This window comes from Schistocerca piceifrons, chromosome 1, assembly GCF_021461385.2.
Source record: "Schistocerca piceifrons isolate TAMUIC-IGC-003096 chromosome 1, iqSchPice1.1, whole genome shotgun sequence".
In the NCBI taxonomy this organism is placed as follows: Eukaryota; Metazoa; Arthropoda; class Insecta; order Orthoptera; family Acrididae; genus Schistocerca; species Schistocerca piceifrons.
The window spans coordinates 800074664-800095139 of record NC_060138.1 but is presented as its reverse complement, the minus strand read 5'-3'; the positions used below and the strand labels follow the sequence as shown (position 1 = coordinate 800095139).

At 38.6% G+C, this 20476-nt stretch overlaps 1 protein-coding gene across 1 annotated transcript in view; it reads left to right on the top strand.

Annotated features, from left to right (window-relative positions):
• Positions 1–19897, top strand: part of LOC124789643 (beta-mannosidase) — a 244783-nt gene extending 224886 nt beyond the window's left edge. The window contains exon 15 of the mRNA XM_047257076.1: positions 19595–19897. Coding sequence (XP_047113032.1) covers positions 19595–19846 — 252 coding nt within the window. The 3' untranslated portion in view covers positions 19847–19897. The remainder of the gene's footprint in view (positions 1–19594) is intronic.
• Positions 19898–20476: the final 579 nt, after the last annotated feature.

Below are 20476 nucleotides of genomic sequence, written 5' to 3'. Positions count from 1 at the left end.
GCAACCACTTCAGCCAAAATGTCCAGGATGGAGACGTTTTCCAGCCAGTGTCTTATATGGACTGTCACTGTGAGAAGCAGAGGCAATCATCTGAGGATGGCAGGCGGCCAACAATATCAATGTGAACATGGGAGAACTGGTGCTTGACAGGGGGACATAAGACACCAGGCATGTAAACATGATGGCCCAATTTAGTGTGCTGGCACAGGATACAGGCATGAACCCAAGTGCGACAGTCCTGTTGGATGATGGGCCAGGAGAAACGATCCTGTACAAGGGTAATCGGTGTGGGGGTGTGATAGGCTGTGCAGGCAATAGAAAGTTAGTTTGTGGAAAGGGGGGGAGGGGCAAGATAGGGGTAAACATGGTCTTTGGAGCATTAGGGTATATGGGTCTTTGTAGTTGTTGGTGTGTGCAGGGTCAGAAAGAGTATCACAAAAATCCTGCAGGGAGCTGGTGGAGCTGTTTGTCAGGGATCTGGTGGAGCTGCAGATGAGGTGAGAATTCAGGTCCTGACATAATTGAGCTATTTGGGGTCAGTGGACTTCACTTTAGTAAGGGCCTCATAATTTAATATAGTGCTGAGAGTACAGCAGCAGCTGAGGTAGCTGGTGACAATGTTATCAGTGCTGGCTAAATGGCATATATCGGTAGAAAACTGAGATACACACTCCTGCTGGCAGAACCACTGGGGCAAACTTTTGGATGCTGTCTTTCTGGTAGAACTCTGTTGTAAGTGGATTATGGTCAGTGAAAATGATGAAAGGGCATCCCTCAATGGGAGGATAAAAGTACCTCACTGCCTCGTAGACAGCAAGTAAATCCTGATCGTACATGACTCATTTGTGCTGGGTTCTCATAGTGTAACCAAAAAGAAGTAAGTGGCTACCAAGTGTTCCTGATGTGCTGTTGATAGACCTCATTGTTCACAGATTGACTCACATCAGCCATGATAGTGGGGAAGTTGGAGAAGTGAGGGTGTGGCAGAAGGACTGCATTGGTTAGGTCACATTTTGTGCTCTTGAAACTAGCCAACATAGGCAGGCTACATGGCATAAGTTTGTTACCCTTCATTCAGTCACCTTGAATTGTGGCAGTGATAGGTACCTGAACAGAGATCACATTTTTAGGGATGTGATGAAAAAAATTATCCATGTCTAGGAATCTGTGAAGCTCCTTATGCATTTTGGGATGTGAAAATTTGGAGATCATGCAGACTTCTTCGGGCACATGTTGTAAGCTAGATGTGGAAATGGTGTGCCCTAGTTCAATCCCCCCCATGAACCATGGACCTTGCCGTTGGTGGGGAGGCTTGCGTGCCTCAGCGATACAGATGGCCGTACCGTAGGTGCAACCACAATGGAGGGGTATCTGTTGAGAGGCCAGACAAACATGTGGTTCCTGAAGAGGGGCAGCAGCCTTTTCAGTAGTTGCAGGGGCAACAGTCTGGATGATTGACTGATCTGGCCTTGTAACATTAACCAAAACGGCCTTGCTGTGCTGGTACTGTGAACGGCTGAAAGCAACGGGAAACTACAGCCGTAATTTTTCCCGAGGACATGCAGCTTTAGGGTTGTAGCCTCTCCCCGATGTTATTCAATCTGTATACTGAGCAAGCAGTAAAGGAAACAAAAGAAAAATTCGGAGTAGGTATTAAAATTCATGGAGAAGAAGTAAAAACTTTGAGGTTCGCCGATGACATTGTAATTCTGTCAGAGACAGCAAAGGACTTGGAAGAGCAGTTGAACGGAATGGACAGTGTCTTGAAAGGAGGATATAAGATGAACATCAACAAAAGCAAAACGAGGATAATGGAATGTAGTCAAATTAAATTGGTTGATGCTGAGGGAATTAGATTAGGAAATGGGACACTTAAAGTAGTAAAGGAGTTTTGCTATTTAGGGAGTAAAATAACTGATGATGGTCGAAGTAGAGAGGATATAAAATGTAGACTGGCAATGGCAAGAAAATCGTTTCTGAAGAAGAGAAATTTGTTAACATCGGGTATAGATTTAAGTGTCAGGAAGTCGTTTCTGAAAGTATTTGTATGGAGTGTAGCCATGTATGGAAGTGAAACATGGACGATAACTAGTTTGGACAAGAAGAGAATAGAAGCTTTTGAAATGTGGTGCTACAGAAGAATGCTGAAGATAAGGTGGGTAGATCACGTAACTAATGAGGAGGTATTGAATAAGATTGGGGAGAAGAGAAGTTTGTGGCACAACTTGACTAGAAGAAGGGATCGGTTGGTAGGACATGTTTTGAGGCATCAAGGAATCACAAATTTAGCATTGGAGGGCACTGTGGAGGGTAAAAATCGTAGAGGGAGACCAAGAGATGAATACACTAAGCAGATTCAGAAGGATGTAGGCTGCAGTAGGTACTGGGAGATGAAGAATATTGCACAGGATAGAGTAGCATGGAGAGCTGCATCAAACCAGTCTCAGGACTGAAGACCACAACAACAACAACAAGAATTCAATTTCAGCTACCCAGAAAATGCATTCTTCTAGGTTGAGAATGACCCCTACGCTTTTCAGGTGGGCAGAAATCTCCCAGAGTTGCTCACAGTGTTCAGCAATATTCCTGTAGTGTCATTCAGGTACACAAAACAGCCCATGTGTCATAGAGGACCTATCTAAGGAATGTAGCCAAGTTTACATGTTGTTACAGAGACCAAAGGTTGTGAAGGGGCTTTTAAAGAGGCTGAAAATTGTAATGATGGCCATCTTATCAACATCTTCCTCTGCAAACGTGTGTCTTAGTGCAACCTATCTTACTAAAAATCGTGTAGCCAGATACGTTTAGCTGTGTAAGAGTGGGACAGGTTAACATGTGGGAATGTTTCTCGCATTGAGCTGCCAATAATCACTCCAGGTGCACCATGTCCTGTCCTTCTTAGGTACTAAATGAAGTGTGGGGGACCAAGCATTTTTGGATGGGCAGAGGATTCTGATAGCAATGGAGGTCTCACACCCCTGCAAACTTGTGCTTGTCTGGCAGAAGAGAATTGATGCAGCAATGAACTGGTAGACCTAAAGTAATCAAGATATGGTGCACTGTGTCATGGTACATCTTGCGGAGGGTGCCAGAGGATTGGGTGGAGAGCAGGAATTGGAAAAGGAGGTAGGCAAAATGACTGGAGTATGATAGCTGTTTAATGGCTATGCACATGGTGGGATGGGAAGTGAAGGCTGCGGAGCGACCAAATGCAACGTTGACCAGGCGATGCTCCACAGGTCAGGGAAACGATTGAAATTGAAGGTATAATCTGCACTGAGAATTGGCTTAGTGACATTGGCCATGGTGAAGGTCCAACATGACGAGTGAGGAAGAAGGGAGATTGGGGCCAGACAAGGGCAGGAGTCTGTGCAGAAAGATGGACAGGTCCACGCCAGTGTCAGTGAGGTAGGAAATGAGTGAGTTCGGGTTATGGTGGTCAAGTGAGAACAGGTGTGAGGAAATTGCTGAACAACTGGGTATGCCTATTGCAAACTGTGTGATGCCCTGCATTTGGCAGGACCACTGGCGAAGCACTCATGATAGCATCACCCACGCATGGTATCATGGGGGTCCTCCAGCAGTCGGATAGAGGGTAATGTGCTTATGAGGGTGTGCATGCTATCAGTTGCTGTGGGAGGGGGAGGGGAGGGGGGGAGGGGAGGGAAGGGAAGGGGTACATTAATAAACATGGGCCCGTGTAGGTGTGTTGTAGGGGACAGGGGTGCTGAATTGGTTGGGTGCGAACAAGCAGAGGTGGTAGTTAAGTTGCTTGGACTCGCCATGTGGCTGGGGCACTTGTAGACACAGTGGCAGAAGGGAGCCAGGGCAGGGGGGAAGGATTAAGAGGACCAGGCAGGGGCTGTGGCTGATTGGGAGGGGAGGGGCAGAAAGGGTAAGGAGACTGGACAGTGGATGTGGCTGGTCGGGGACAAGGAACTCAAACACCCATTCTGCTTTGATGTCGGTATGGACCTGTGTGGTGAGTGCCATACACATTACAACAGGGAAATGAGAATTACAATTGTGGAATAAAAGCTTCGCCAGGAAGATATGGGTTTCAGCTAAGGCATGGTGGTGTTGCAGGAGTTGGGTGGGCCTCATTTCAGAACACTCTTCTGCGGAAAATAGTGTGCGGGAGTGCAGCATTTCAAACAACACCAATCCTGTTATTAGGTGCCCTTTTAATTTACAATAGCTGCCGGATTATGGAGGGTTGGTGACGATGTCGCGATCCTCCATTGTGACACTAGGTTCAAGTTTATCAATGGTAATGGTAAACTCTGTTGTGTCACTCATAATTCTGTACCCAGTGAAGATCGCCTCAGCAGAGGACAACCATAAGCATGAGCCATGGGTTTCAACTGCTGAGAGGTGGACAGAAGCTGTACTTGACTAATGGGTTGGTGATGAGACCTGTGCTTGAGGTGCAGCGGTGCTCATGAGTTGTGCAAACAATGAACTGATTTAAAGTGGCCGCCTGTGCCAGAAGGTCAAATGGACTAGGTGCAGGTATGTGACCAGGTGAAACACTCTTCATTGATGACATTTCAGGAGTCTGCTCATTGGGACCACTTCCTGACATAAGCTGCATCTCGGGCATGAGTGCAGGATACATCCGACTGAGAGAGAGAGAGAGAAAAAAATTATACTTGGTACTCATGAGTGTGCAGCCCTGGGGCTGTAACAGTGACTAAAGACTGTGCAGAGCTTGTGATGCAACATAAAGACACACTAGCCTACTGGGGAAAGTGCATTGCGTGGAACATCCAAGGAATGGGAATGATTTAAGGAGGGTGAAGTCTGGTCACCAGTGTGGAAATGCTGTGCAGAGTGTATCACTGCACAATGCACATTACTGACATTGAGGGAGGAAACTTAAGGGAAATGGTAGGAGAAGACACGAAGTGATACTGAATGCAGTTCCACTGAAGCAACGAAAAGGTGTTGAGACAAATTTTTTGAAACACAAGATATTTATTAGGTCATACAAACTACTGAAAAAGGATCAGAGCTTGTTTGGTCAGTTTTGGCACAGACACAAAAACACAAATCCATAGGTGGAAGTCTTCACTAAGATAACACTCATTAAAAAATTCAACATTAACACTAAAAGTTGATTACTTTTAGAGGCTGTGGGAAACAGTGAAAAAAATAAGAGTGATACAGTGACTGAATGCTGTCATGTGTGAAAGAAGATTCAGAACCATATGAGAACTAAATGGGATGCTCCAAGCAGATGCTCGTTACTGGATGAAGCAATACATTGAACAGAGTGCTTATGTGTGTTGCTGCATGTGAAATTAATGGCCTCCAGAACTGGAAGGTGGGCTTTCCTGAGTGACTCAGAAATGCTGAAGAGGATGTGGCATGCGACCCATAAACTGCATGGACGTGACATCCTGCTTGGAAAGCTGTGGCGGCTGTACACTTTCTTTTACTAAGTGATGTACAAGATTGTCTTGCCAGATTTGTCCTTGATAGTGATCATGCTGTGCTCAGGTCCTCATTGGAAGCACTGGTTCATGCACAAAAAGTGGATTACTTTTGTTTTTGTACACTGAAGGGAATTCTGAATGGAAGCCCCAGCAGTCAGATTGTGGTAGTGTGGGGAAAGACATTCTAATCAGTAGGTGCCAACTATTGTGTAGGTTTTTGAAGAGCTCCTGGCAGGGACTGTGAAAGGACCCACAATTTTTTTAATGAAAATCTGATCTGTATTTACACAAATAAACACCAAAATTAATTAATTGCAAAAAAATTTAGTACAATAAAAGAGTGAAATAATACTGGTTGTTGTAAGACAAAATTGAAATTAAAATTTAATTAGAGAGAAGTATGAATATTGTATGAATATCCATTTTGAAATACATATTGATAATGAAATATGCTTACTTAAAATTTTGTGTGACTTAAATCAGTTTTTCTTGTTATCATAACAGCAAAATTGTCTCTTTAGTTCAGGAAAAGCAATATTTCATGCTCTTTCATTTTTCTTAATAGTATAGCCAAAACAGATATGCATTCGTGACTCTCTGTAGAATGGAAACAGGTTTTTAAAAATCATTTAAAGCTCGGAAAAAGAATGGTGAGTTTTTCCATCAGTAGCAGGCACACTTCTTCCTCCTCCTCCTCCTCCTACTACTACTACTATTACTGGATACATTAGGACTGCTGTCTATGTATCAGGATATCTGGATACCAACCATCTACCCTATATTTTCCTAATAACATCACTGCTATGTTTTGTACATCAGACTGTATAGTTTAATAGTAGTTCTTATCTCATCATCTGAGGTGGAAAGAGAGGAGCATCATCATCAGTGAATATCATTGTCAACTTCAGTGCTTCAATTTTAAGATCATGGTTAAGGGTGGTACATGTCATCAACAGTTGTATTGCTCCTTAGAGGTTACTAGCAGCTGCAACATTCTTAATCTCATATTTAAATAACTTGGTGCTTAAGTGATTTAACATAGCTATAGGATTCAGATTTCTTATTGGCCATGACTAGTGCTACACTTCATTCATTGCATTTCCTACATGGAAAAATTGCATTTATCAGAACTTCAAGAATGCCAATGAATCTTCCTGATATTACATAGATGGCATTGTACCATGCAGACTGACACATAGGCCTTAGTGGTTTAAGCATTACTTACCAGACAAATATTTAAATCCTGCCATGCTGTGGCCTAAAATTGGTAAAAGTTGTCAACTGTTGAAAACATATTCTTGATGAGTGTGAACAGTGTCTTTAAAGACTGATTTTAAATTGTGACTAGCAACAGTGGAAGAAGATGCATGAGGGTTTGTTTTCTAGATTAATATTTGAACACTATTTTTTTCAACACTAATGAGAAATGCTTCATCGTCATCTTCACCGTAACACCTGCTCAGCTCTACTCCCTCTTGTTATATAGCTTCAACTATTTGATGTTTGACTTCTAATGCAGATTTATCTTCATCATGAGTAAACAAAGTAAATGATTTACATACCATTATCTCTGGTAGAGTCCACAAATTAACTCATTCTGGAAGACACATGTCCACCACCAACATAATACTGGCATAGATATCAATGATATCATATTTTGGTTTTTCCATTTTAATTTTCCCCTTGTCCTGTAGCCCAGTGGCATTGCCCCAGCCTAAGACTGTCTCTCACAGAGAAGTATGTGTCTCTGGATTGTTACACTCAGAACCCCCAAAACTCGTGTGACTGTCTTCTTAGTTACTTATTGGGTTTTAGATTATTTCAGTTATATTTTTATGTGGAAACTGATATTGTTATGCGTTCATTGTGATTGCATCATTGGCATCATCATAGGTGTATTGGCTTTAAATGAGTTGCTTATGTCTTCTGTTTTGACAACATCATGGGCAGGAGCAACAGATGCCACCAAATGTTTCAGTATTTCTACCACTGTATGCACTGGAAACAATGAACAGCTGTACAACAAATGAAAACTGCACTCATGCAGTCGTTTACAAGATTGCAGTAACACTGAGTTTGCGAAAGAATCAGTATAAACTATCAAAGTTATGAACGAACCCAATATATTCTTTTTTTCCATGCATATAAAGCATAATGCCAATTTTCTACAAATTCAGGTGAACAAAGCATTTTATCTAATCGTGGATATTCATACTTAAGTATTTCTTTGGAATTATCTTTTTGTTTGTGCTTTGTCTTGTGATATTGCATTAGATATTATTTCATTTTTTTTTATTTTGCTCTGTGTTGATAGTAGGCTTTTAATGTGTTTATTTCAAATGTAAAAAGGTTATCTTCCTATTTAAATATGGATTCTTGTAAGAAACAGTTTAGTTTTGTATTTAGTTGAAATATATTTGTTAGTGTTTGGTATTTGTTATGTGCAATGATGATGTAATGAATATCTGTATCATGTAGTGATAAACCAAAGAAAAAATTGTTAGGATCATATTTCACTTAACTATGGTATTAAAAATGAAATATACTGTTTGTTTATGTTTTTATCATCTATTTTACTTTTTGACTTAGGTTTATTTATTTATTTATTTAGTCCTTCAAATCCTATATGTGTAGAATACGAGAGCTATCCACAAAGTACATTACGTTTTGGAATTAAAAATAAATGAAGTATTGGAATTTTTTTTTAATTATATACAGATGAAAGCCACACTTAAATACTACTTTTCTACATAGTTGCCATTTAAATTAAGGCACTTATCGTAGCGATGGACGAGCTTGGAAATTCCTTCGTCGTAAAATTCAGCCGCCTGCGCCTTCAACCACATGGCGACTGTCTTTTGGGACAGAAAAGGTGCAATTTTTGTGGATTTCCTGGAAAGAGGCACTACAATAAACTCTCAAAGGTATTGCCAAACTCTGCACAACCTCAGAAGAGCAATACAAAACAAGCGCAGGGGAAAGTTCAGCTCAAAGATCTTGCTGATTCACGACAATGCCCGGGCCCACACGGCAAATGCCACTCGTGAAGTTCTCGAATCTTTTAAGTGGGAGTTGTTTCCTCATCTGCCATACAGTCCCGACCTGGCACCAAGCGACTTCCACTTATTCCCAGCAATGAAGAAGTGGTTGGCTATGCAGCGTTTTGATGACGACGCACAGCTTCAAGAAGAGGTTAACCATGTGATTGAAGGCGCAGGCGGCCGAATTTTACGACGAAGGAATTTCCAAGCTCGTCCATTGCTATGATAAGTGCCTCAATTTAAATGGCAACTATGTAGAAAAGTAGTATTTAAGTGTGGCTTTCATCTGTATATAATAAAAAAAAAATTCCAATACTTTATTTATTTTTAATTCTAAAACGTAATGTTCTTTGTAGATAGCCCTCGTATATACAAGGATATTGCACATGGTTAGGTATTTACAAGATAAAATACAGTTTGTATTGCAATCCTAAGGACTAGATATTGAAGTATTTTAGCACAGATTCATAAATACAACAAACATTACAGGCAACATTCAAAGTAGAATATTAATAATGCATCTTTATTTTTGTTGTTTGGCTTTTATATATTCTGTCAGACTGTAAAAGCAATGATCAATTAAATATGCCTTTACTTCAGCCTTAAAACTACGGAGTTTACCTATTGATTTAATATGTTTAGGTAGATTATTGAAAATCTTTATCCCAGTATGTAGTGTGCCTTTTTGGCACAATGATGTTCTCACCTGTTTCACATGAAGGTCAGATTTTTGCCTTGTATTGTGTGCATGTATATCTTCATTTTTAATAAGATATCTGGGTGTCTATCGATATATTGTTTGATAAAAACTGATGTTTCATAGATAAAAATGCAAGGAAGAGGAAGAACTGACAGTTTTTTGAATATGGGTCTGAACGATTTCGTATTGTTTACCCCTTCAATAATTCTTAGTATTCTCTTTTGCATCCTGAAAAGTTTAATATTTGTTGTTGTATTGCCCCAGAAGATTATGCCATATTTAATTACGGAATGCACATAGGAGTAGTATACATTTAACGGGCTGGCTTTGCTGCAACAAGTTTTTAAGATCCGTATCATGTAACAGGTTTTGCTTGGTTTTCTTTGCAAATATTCGATATGTACCTCCCATTTTGTGTTGTTCTGGAGCCAGAGTCCCAGAAATTTAGTGCTATCAACACTTTCAAGAACTCTGTTCCCAAGTTCTATTTCTATGTATGGGTGGTGTCTTCCTTTTACATTATAGAAATTCAGTGCTACCATCTTTTCTTTGTTTATAATTAGCTTGTTGTAGCTGAACCACTGTTCTACACTGTTCATTGTTTGGATAGCGGAGTCTTTTAGTTTTTCTTCTGTTTTACCACTAATAAGGAAGCTTGTATCATCTACAAATTGGAGGGTAGTTTGGCAATACTTGTTGTACGTAAGATCATTGACATAGAGGAGAAACAGAATGGGTCCTAATACTGATCCTTGAGGGACACCATATTTCACATTTTCATATCCTGAATAGTAGTAGCTGATTTTGTTATGGTCAGTATATTGCACTTCAACCACCTGTTTGCGACCACATAGGTATGTCTTGAGCCACTCATTGGATATACCTCTAATTCCTAACTGGTCAAGCTTCTGCAGTAGGGCACTATGGTCAATGACGTCAAAAGCTTTAGATAAATCAAGATGGCTTTTCGCGGATGATGCTGTAGTATACAGAGAAGTTGCAGCATTAGAAAATTGTAGCGAAATGCAGGAAGATCTGCAGCGGATAGGCACTTGGTGCAGGGAGTGGCAACTGATCCTTAACATAGACAAATGTAATGTATTGCGAATACATAGAAAGAAGGATCCTTTATTGTATGATTATATGATAGCGGAACAAACACTGGTAGCAGTTACTTCTGTAAAATATCTGGGAGTATGCGTGCGGAACGATTTGAAGTGGAATGATCATATAAAATTAATTGTTGGTAAGGCGGGTACCAGGTTGAGATTCATTGGGAGAGTGCTTAGAAAATGTAGTCCATCAACAAAGGAGGTGGCTTACAAAACACTCGTTCGACCTATACTTGAGTATTGCTCATCAGTGTGGGATCCGTACCAGATCGGTCTGACGGAGCAGATAGAGAAGATCCAAAGAAGAGCGGCGCGTTTTGTCACAGGGTTATCTGGTAACCGTGATAGCGTTACGGAGATGTTTAATAAACTCAAGTGGCAGACTCTGCAAGAGAGGCGCTCTGCATCGCGGTGTAGCTTGCTCGCCAGGTTTCGAGAGGGTGCGTTTCTGGATGAGGTATCGAATATATTGCTTCCCCCTACTTATACCTCCAGAGGAGATCATGAATGTAAAATTAGAGAGATTAGAGCGCGCACGTAGGCTTTCAGACAATCGTTCTTCCCGCGAACCATACGCGACTGGAACAGGAAAGGGAGGTAATGACAGTGGCACGTAAAGTGCCCTCCGCCACACACCATTGGGTGGCTTGCGGAGTATAAATGTAGATGTAGATGTAGATATGCCTGTCACAAACTCACTTGCATCCAGTTTAGTATAGATTTCATTAAGAAATTCAAATATTGCACTTTCAGTTGAATAGCCTTTCCTGAAGTCATGCTGTGAAGGAGAGAGAATTTTATTTTTATTTAGGAAATCAGACAATCTTTTATAAAAAACCTTTTCCAAAATTTTAGAAAATACAGGCAGTAGGGCTATTGGTCGATAATTTGAAACACATTCTGGATTTCCTTTTTTGAACAGTGGTTTCAGCTTTGCTGTTTTTAAGCATGAAGGGAAGGTTCCTGATGCCAGTGAGCTGTTGCACAAATGTGTCACAGGTTCAGCTAAGGCAAGACAGCATTTTTTAATAATTGCATCTGGTATTCCAACAATTACACATGAGTACCCTGCTTTCAAGGTTTTTATAACTGATAAAATTTCTTCAGAATTTGTGGGTGAAAGGAACAAAGATGTAGACACATCTCTCACTATTACATGTTGGACGTGATATTTTGTTGTGTTTTCCAGTCTACTCACCAACTGTTCACTTACGTTTGCAAAATATTTGTTGAAGGTCCCTGCAATTTCTGTTGGGCAAGAAATCATTTGTCCTTCATAACATAAGTTCACATTTTTATATTGTTTAGTTTCACTTGTTGTTTGATTTTTTATAACTTCCCATATAGCTTTAGATTTGTTTTTTGAGTTTTCAATGTATTTGTCATTTGCCATTGTTTTAGCTTTCCTTACAACATTTTTGAGGATCCTCTTGTAATTCTTCAGGTACAAATGAAATTCATGAGGCATGTTCTTTGTCTTTGCTATATCATGTAATCTTCTTTTCTCTGCACAAGATATTCTAATACCTATTGTAATCCATTTGTTCTTTTTGAAGTTGGGTTGACATTTTTGCTTTTTTAATGGAAATGCAGCTTCAAAGTATGACATGAAGATTTCCATGAATTTTTCAAACTTTTTGTTAGTATTTTCACAAGTATACACTTCATACCAAGTTTCTTCACTTAGTCTCTGTACAAAAAGGATTATTTCTTTGTTGGTTAATTTCCTTGCTTCTTTTACAAGTTCCTCTTTCTCAGTTGTTTCACTTGGAGTGTGCAAAGCAATAAACTGTGCATAGTGATCACTGAAGCCGGTATTAGGATTTCCGGTACAGAAATTGTGATTTACATTTGTGCTTATTAATATCTGATCAATTGTTGAGCTAGTTGTTGGTGTAACTCTTGTAGGAGAGTCTATGGTGGATTTTATGTTATATGTTTCCAGTAGGGTCATCAAGCTTTGCTGGTCTTGAAGGACGGTGTTCAAAGATGGTGTAGTGTGTGTGTGTGTGTGTGTGTGTGTGTGGTGGCAGTGGCAGCATGGGGCAGGGGGGTGGGGTGTGGGGGAAAACAGGGGCTGCCTGTGAAAGCAGTTTTGTTGAGTTAGGAATTTGGGTGGGAGAAAGGGGGAGAGGCATGGTCGCAATAGAGATAGAGAATTTCAGTTTATGTATTTGCCCCATAGTTATGTCCCTGTGGTGCATATCCACTCTGTATCTCCAAGAATACAATGTCTTGTTACCTTGCCCTTTCTTGGCAGTGATTGTCAATTTAACAAGTACAAATTCGAAACTGTCAATGGTTCTCATTACATTTAACAGTGCTTTATTCTGTTATTGCCCTGTGACGTGTTGCTAACAGTAAGTTCTTAGACTATCGAAGAGTTAAACAGTACATGATATCATTTTATGAAACAAACCTCTTGATCAGCTGATGGGTGTTAGCATTTGCAGGCAGCTAGTGCACCAAATGCTAACTTTATTTTAGTGTTTTCAGCCAAGACTTTTCATTACACTGATGATGTCTTTTGCAGCATTTTGTTATGTAGTAGATTATAATAAAACAAAGTATATATTGTTTGGCAAGCAAGTTCTTTTAAAAAACCAAAGTTTCACTAACTTATTTTCTTGAAATTAGGGTATTAAATTAGAGACTGAAGCAGAGAAATGACATTGTTATGAAGAATATGTGTATGATCTATGTAGGAATATTTTTGGTGTATAAATGTTCAGGATTTGTTGTTAATGTTCTTTATATATTGGTCCATACAAACACATGCAGAGACTTATTAAACATTGACTTAATTTTCTTTTTTCCATATGACAAACTACATAAATATTTTTTTACATAATCTTCAATACTGGTAACAGTTTTTCTACTGAAGTATGAAGGAAGGAATATTTTGATCCTTATCCTGAAAAGGAAATATCTGTATGGCAAAAAATTTTATAAATTCTTTAAACATTTTTTGCTCGAATTCTTGTACGCTATGGCCTCTGGTGTTAGAAGAAAGCCAAACCAAGACTTTGATAGCAGACTGTAAAGAATACTGTATATTTGTAATTGCTAGTAGCAGAATTTTGTTAATTTGTATTTATAATGTATGCATAGCAAGAAAATGTTGTTATTATTATCTGATTCATTTCAAGAATTTTCTCGGTAATCATTTCCAGTGTTTTGCTTCTTGTCATAATAATGTCTTAGTAACTTACTGCGTTTAGTAACAGTTATGGAATATTAGCTGGTAAGCTGAACTTGAACATCAGCTTGTGATGTCATGGTAGCGTTCGCACCCCAGTGATGTGTAGACTAGGGCCATCTCTGTTTTGAAGTTTCATCTAATAATGAAATGCTTGCTCCTAAAATAGTACATTATCTTCCATTCCTGTGTGAATAGTAAAACAGATGATGAACAGAAGCAAAAAAAGAAGAATTTACCAAAGATGCATGCAAGTCTGAAACTTGTAAAAAGTGTATGTGGAAAAAATGCAGATATGATGTTAAAAAGTGTTTCTTGTGGTTTTACCTGCCTTAATGTTGAAACAATAACCATTACATTAAAGCTGAAAATTTCACTGAAATAACATTACTTATTCTAGTGCTACATATGCAATACTAATACAGTAGGTAGCTCACTTATTAAAAGCAGTGCCTGATTTCTGCTATAAACAATGAAGTCAGTGGCTCCACTATCCACAGCATGAAATGAGTTTGACTTGCCCATAGTCCACCTGCCACATTAGTTTGATGTTGGTTTCAAAGGTCAGGATGGTAGAGAGAGAGAAACGAACACAGGCAATAACTACCTATGGTCTAAGGATTGCTATTCTCTTTTGTGTGAGTAGTAGTCCTTTGACAGTTTACATGATTGCATCTTTTTCTGTGAGACTTTAATGCATACGCACAATCTTGAATTGCTTGACAGTACATTTACAAAATATCTTCATTGGTGTTATCTGTTGTTATACTGATCACCTCCAAAAGCCACATTATTGTGGTGCTTAATTCAAATCAAAAAGATAAGAAATGGATCACCTATAGATACCATAGCTTCTGTGCATATCCCATTTAAGCATGTTATGTTCTTCTTTCTTTTAGCTTTCAGTACTCCACAAAAATGAGACGATAATAGTTTAAGCTCACAGAGTGATGATTTTTATTTAAATTATCCGTGCACTGTGGCAACATAGCCATATCATACTGAACCATAAAAATACCATTTAGTTATTCCTTCTGTGTTCCTGATCATCTGAGAAGACACAATAATAATAATAATAATAATGAAACTTCCTGGCAGATTAAAACTGTGTGCCCGACTGAGACTCGAACTCGGGACCTTTGCCTTTCACGGGCAAGTGCTCTACCAACTGAGCTACCGAAGCACGACTCACGCCCGATACTCACAGCTTTACTTCTGCCAGTACCTCGTCTCCTACCTTCCAAACTTTACAGAAGCTCTCCTGCTAAGGCAAAGGTCCCGAGTTTGAGTCTCGGTCGGGCACACAGTTTTAATCTGCCAGGAAGTTTCATATCAGCGCACACTCCGCTGCAGAGTGAAAATCTCATTCTGGAATAATAATAGTTCCCGTGGAGGCCTGGGAAAAGAATAGGCCTCCGGTATGTTCTGCCAGTCGTAAAAGGCGACGAAAAGAACAAACCACTAATAGGGCTAACCCCCCTTTTAGTGTGATTAGTTGGTTCAGGACAGAACTAAAGAAGCCTCGGACAAGCGCCGTCGTGGTCGGGGACGATGCTTGAACCCTATGCCCGCCCACAATGGTAACGACACCTCTAGCCAACTGGAAAATGATTCAAATCCAAATAGAGGTGTTTTCCAGGATATGCTTCCTGCAACCACCCTAGAAGGAAAACAACGACAGAGGATAAGATGGTCAGATGAAGTTAATCGACACCTCATGTTCTGTTATTACCAAGCAACAAACCTAGGAACCAACACAACTGGATACAGATCACAAGTATACACAACATTTATTACCAGATACCCAGAATTAAAATTTTTAACAGAACAATGACTAGCTGATCAGATCCGTGTAATAATAAAAAATAACAGGATACCCCAGTCAGAATTAGAAAACATCAAACAACAAGTACAACAAATACTGGAACAAAATAATGTGCAATCAGAAGAAAAGGAAAATACAGTAATGGATTCAAACATCCCAGAGCAAACAAACAAAGAACAACACGCATCAATTAAACACTCAGAGGAAAACGATATCTTAAGACAGCCACCAGAACAAGCACAAATAGAATATGAAGTGACACACATGTTAGATATAGAAGAAAAATTTCAGCTGACCTATATAGAATACAAAGACACAAATACAGACATTAGACCATTCTTGCATAGACCGCCAAATAACCGACAAGTCGAAACAACAATAAAAACTATCAACACAATCATACACAACAAAATAAATGAAAACACAACTATGGAAGAGTTACAACTACTGGTTTATATAGGAGCACTCACTACACTAAATATACACACTAGGCAGAGATCAGAACCAACCAACACACAGAAGAAACCCACAAAACTAGCATGGCAACACAGGCTACAGATCAGAAACTGAGAAAAGACATCGGACAGCTAACACAATTTATAAGAAATGAAATGTCAGAAAAAAAACAAAAAAGATTAGGTAAAATCTCACAACAAGAAGTGATAGAGCAATTAGATGAAATGAAGCAGAAATTACAAGCATTGGCCAAACGACTTAGAAGATACAAAAAAAGTGAAAATAGAAGGAAACAAAACCAAACATTCAACACAAACCAAAAGAAATTTTACCAGACAATAGGTAACACACACATTAAAATAGACAATCCACCAAACATAACAGACACGGAACACTTCTGGAGCAACATATGGCCAAACCCGGTACAACATAACAGGCATGCACGGTGGATACAAGCAGAAACAGATACGTACAAGATGATACCACAAATGCCTGAAGTGATAATTTTGCAACATGAAGTCACCCAAGCAATTAATTCTACTCACAATTGGAAAGCCCCTGGAAAAGATAAAATAGCACATTTATGGCTAAAGAAATTCACCTCAACACATTCACATCTAACTAAATTATTTAACAGTTACATTGCAGACCCATACACATTCCCTGATACACTTACACATGGAATAACTTATCTGAAACCTAAAGATCAAGCAGACACAGCAAACCCAGCTAAATATCGCCCCATGACATGCCTACCAACAATATACAAAATATTAACTTCAGTAATTACACAGAAATTAATGACACATACAACACAGAACAAAATTATAAATGAAGAACAAAAAGGCTGTTGCAAAGGAGCACGAGGATGTAAAGAGCAACTGATAATAGATGCAGAGGTGACATATCAAGCTAAAACTAAACAGGGGTCGCTACACTATGCATACATTGATTACCAAAAAGCTTTTGATAGTGTACCCCACTCATGGTTACTACAAATATTGGAAATATACAAAGTAGATCCTAAATTGATACAGTTCCTAAACATAGTAATGAAAAATTGGAAAACCACACTTAATATCCAAACAAATTCAAATAATATCACATCACAGCCAATACAGATTAAGCGTGGAATATATCAAGGAGACTCATTAAGTCCTTTCTGGTTCTGCCTTGCTCTGAACCCACTATCCAACATGCTAAATAATACAAATTATGGATACAATATTACTGGAACATACCCACACAAAATCACACATCTGCTATACATGGATGATCTAAAACTACTGGCAGCAACAAATCAACAACTCAACCAATTACTAAAGATAACAGGAGTATTCAGCAATGATATAAATATGGCTTTTGGAACAGACAAATGTAAGAAAAATAGCATAGTCAAGGGAAAACACACTAAACAAGAAGATTGCATATTGGATAACCACAGCGACTGCATAGAAGTGTTGGAAAAAACAGATGCCTATAAATATCTAGGATACAGACAAAAAATAGGAATAGATAATACAAATATTAAAGAAGAACTAAAAGAAAAATATAGACAAAGACTAACAAAAATACTGAAAACAGAATTGACAGCAAGAAACAAGACAAAATCTATAAATACTTATGCTATACCAATATTGACCTACTCATTTGGAGTAGTGAAATGGAGTAACACAGACCAAGAAGCACTCAATACACTTACACGATCACAATGCCACAAATATAGAATACATCACATACATTCAGCAACTGAAAGATTCACATTAAGCAGAAAGGAAGGAGGAAGGGGATTTATTGACATAAAAAACCTACATTATGGACAGGTAGACAATTTAAGAAAATTCTTTATAGAACGAGCAGAAACTAGCAAAATACACAAAGCAATCACTCATATAAATACATCGGCTACACCACTGCAATTTCATAACCACTTCTACAACCCTTTAGATCACATAACATCAACAGATACAAAGAAAGTAAATTGGAAAAAGAAAACACTACATGGCAAGCACCCGTATCATCTAACACAGCCACACATAGATCAAGACGCATCCAACACATGGCCAAGAAAAGGCAATATATACAGTGAGACAGAAGGATTCATGATTGCAATACAGGATCAAACAATAAACACCAGATATTACAGCAAGCATATTATTAAAGATCCCAATACCACAACAGATAAATGCAGACTTTGCAAACAACAAATAGAAACAGTATATCACATCACAAGTGGATGTACAATACTAGCAAGTACAGAATACCCCAGAAGACATGACAATGTAGCAAAAATAATACATCAACAGCTTGCCTCACAACATAAACTTATAAAACAACATGTTCTCACATACAAGTATGCACCACAAAATGTACTGGAGAACGATGAATACAAATTATACTGGAACAGAACCATTATAACAGATAAAACAACACCACATAACAAACCTGACATCATACTCACCAATAAAAAGAAGAAATTAACACAACTAATCGAAATATCCATACCCAATACAACAAATATACAAAAGAAAACAGGAGAAAAAAATTGAAAAATACATCCAACTGGCTGAGGAAGTCAAGGACATGTGGCATCAGGATAAAGTTGACATTATACCAATTATACTATCAACTACAGGAGTCATACCACACAATATCCACCAGTACATCAATGCAATACAGCTACATCCAAACTTATATATACAACTACAGAAATCTGTAATTATTGACACTTGTTCAATTACCCGAAAGTTCCTAAATGCAATATAACACATACCATACAGTTAAAAGGAAGTGACGCTTGATCAAGGTCTGCATCACTTTCCATTTTTAACCAGACTTAACGTCTGAGAAAGTAAAGAAATAATAATAATAGTAAATATGGTATTTGCTAAATTGCTACCACAACTTTCTCTCTATCAAACAAATAATACTTATTGCAGTTTAACTATTAGCACAATAATTAATCCAGCTTCTCTTCCAAAAAATACAACTATCATTTTCAAACTTTTAACATGTGGCTCACTCACTGTACTCAGTCTGCAACAGAAATGGATTGTTTTCATTACATCTCATATATTTCCAAAAGCTATGTGGAAAAGGAATAGGGTTGAACTTCCTTTAGGGTCTTACAGATGTAGGTACTCTGTTGTATCAGTAAATTACCTGAGATGAAGAGGTGTTTCCTTAATAAGTACATAGCCAATTTCTGCCATAACCTCTGCCAATATGTGATTGTTGTCTGTCTCTAATATATTAGTTAATCCATAATGTTTCCTCAGTTTGTGTTAACCTTATTCAAGTCACATATCGTACAGGATACAACCCGAAAGACTGCATGTAGGTCAGTGTGGAGGATCTCCAACTGTGGCAGACCATAAAGTGTAAAGGGAGGGAACTTTCCTTGCATTAATTATGTTGTGCATTGTTTTTGACTGGCCAATTATTAACTGAAAATCTGCAGCTGAGCCAGCAAGTCATAAGCTGAAACTTTTGAGTCAGTGTCTGAAGTGTGTCCAGATACAAGAACTGGCTGCACACTGCCCACTAAAGACAAGAGATTGCAGATTAAGTGGCAGTCATTAACTTGTTACGAATGCTCATTGCAAAGTATACTCTGCCAAAAATTAGAATATTGTCATCTAAAGAAATTGTATGGATTGACTCTGGTCTGTCCTGCTTGTATTTATAGTATGCATCCTGCCTTTTGTAGAAACATTTCTGTAATACTACTTTCTCATGTTCTTATTGTTGAATATTGCTATAGAGTGTATGTTACTCTCTCTCACACCACACAGAATCTACAGCTATGTTTCTATCTCTGCAGGTGACTGAGGTGCACGGTCCTATCCAACAGCAGAACAATTTCAACTATACCTTTGAAGTGAAAATCTCTACTGACAGCATATCTCTGTTTGTGTGGTTAGAAGTCCCAAATGTCTTTGGGCATTTCTCAGAAAATGGCTTTCTTATGGTTGTTCCAGAAAAAACTGTACAATTTTATACTAACAGGAATATTAATTCAGACTATTTGAAGAAGACTATTACAGTGACTTCTATGATGAATCATGCTAGCTGAATACAAGATTGTATTGTAAATCTGTTTTGTAATTATATATTTTGATGTGAATATGTATTTTGTTATCTGTTAAACAATACATTTTTCTCATTCCTGCAATGTGTCATCAGTTGGGACAAAAGATTGCTGTTGCCTGTTTTTATTTGCATAATCTGGTAGCAACAGTGCGACACTAGAATGTACACTATATGATCAAAACTATCTGGACACCTACTAGTGGACATTATTGTGGGCTGTGTTGATCCTTCACCTTTATGATGGCTGGAACTCTACCGGGAGCACTTTCGCTTAGGTGTCTGAATTTCTTTGGAGGATTGGCAACCCATTCTTCCACAAGAACTGAAACCAGAGAAGGTAGTGATGTTGGACGCTGGTATCTGGAGCAAAGTCAACGTTCTAACTCAGCCCAGTGGCATTCTGCTGCATTCGAGTTGGGACTATGGACAGACCAGTCCATTTCAGGAATGTAATTGGCCACAAATGATTGCCTTACAGATGCTGCATTAGGGGAGGGTGCATTGTCAAGCTGATACAAATAATAATCATTTCTAAACTGTTCCTATACTAAACACAGTACACAATGCTGTAGAACACTTTCATATCCTTCTGCATTTGCTGTTTTCTTAAGCA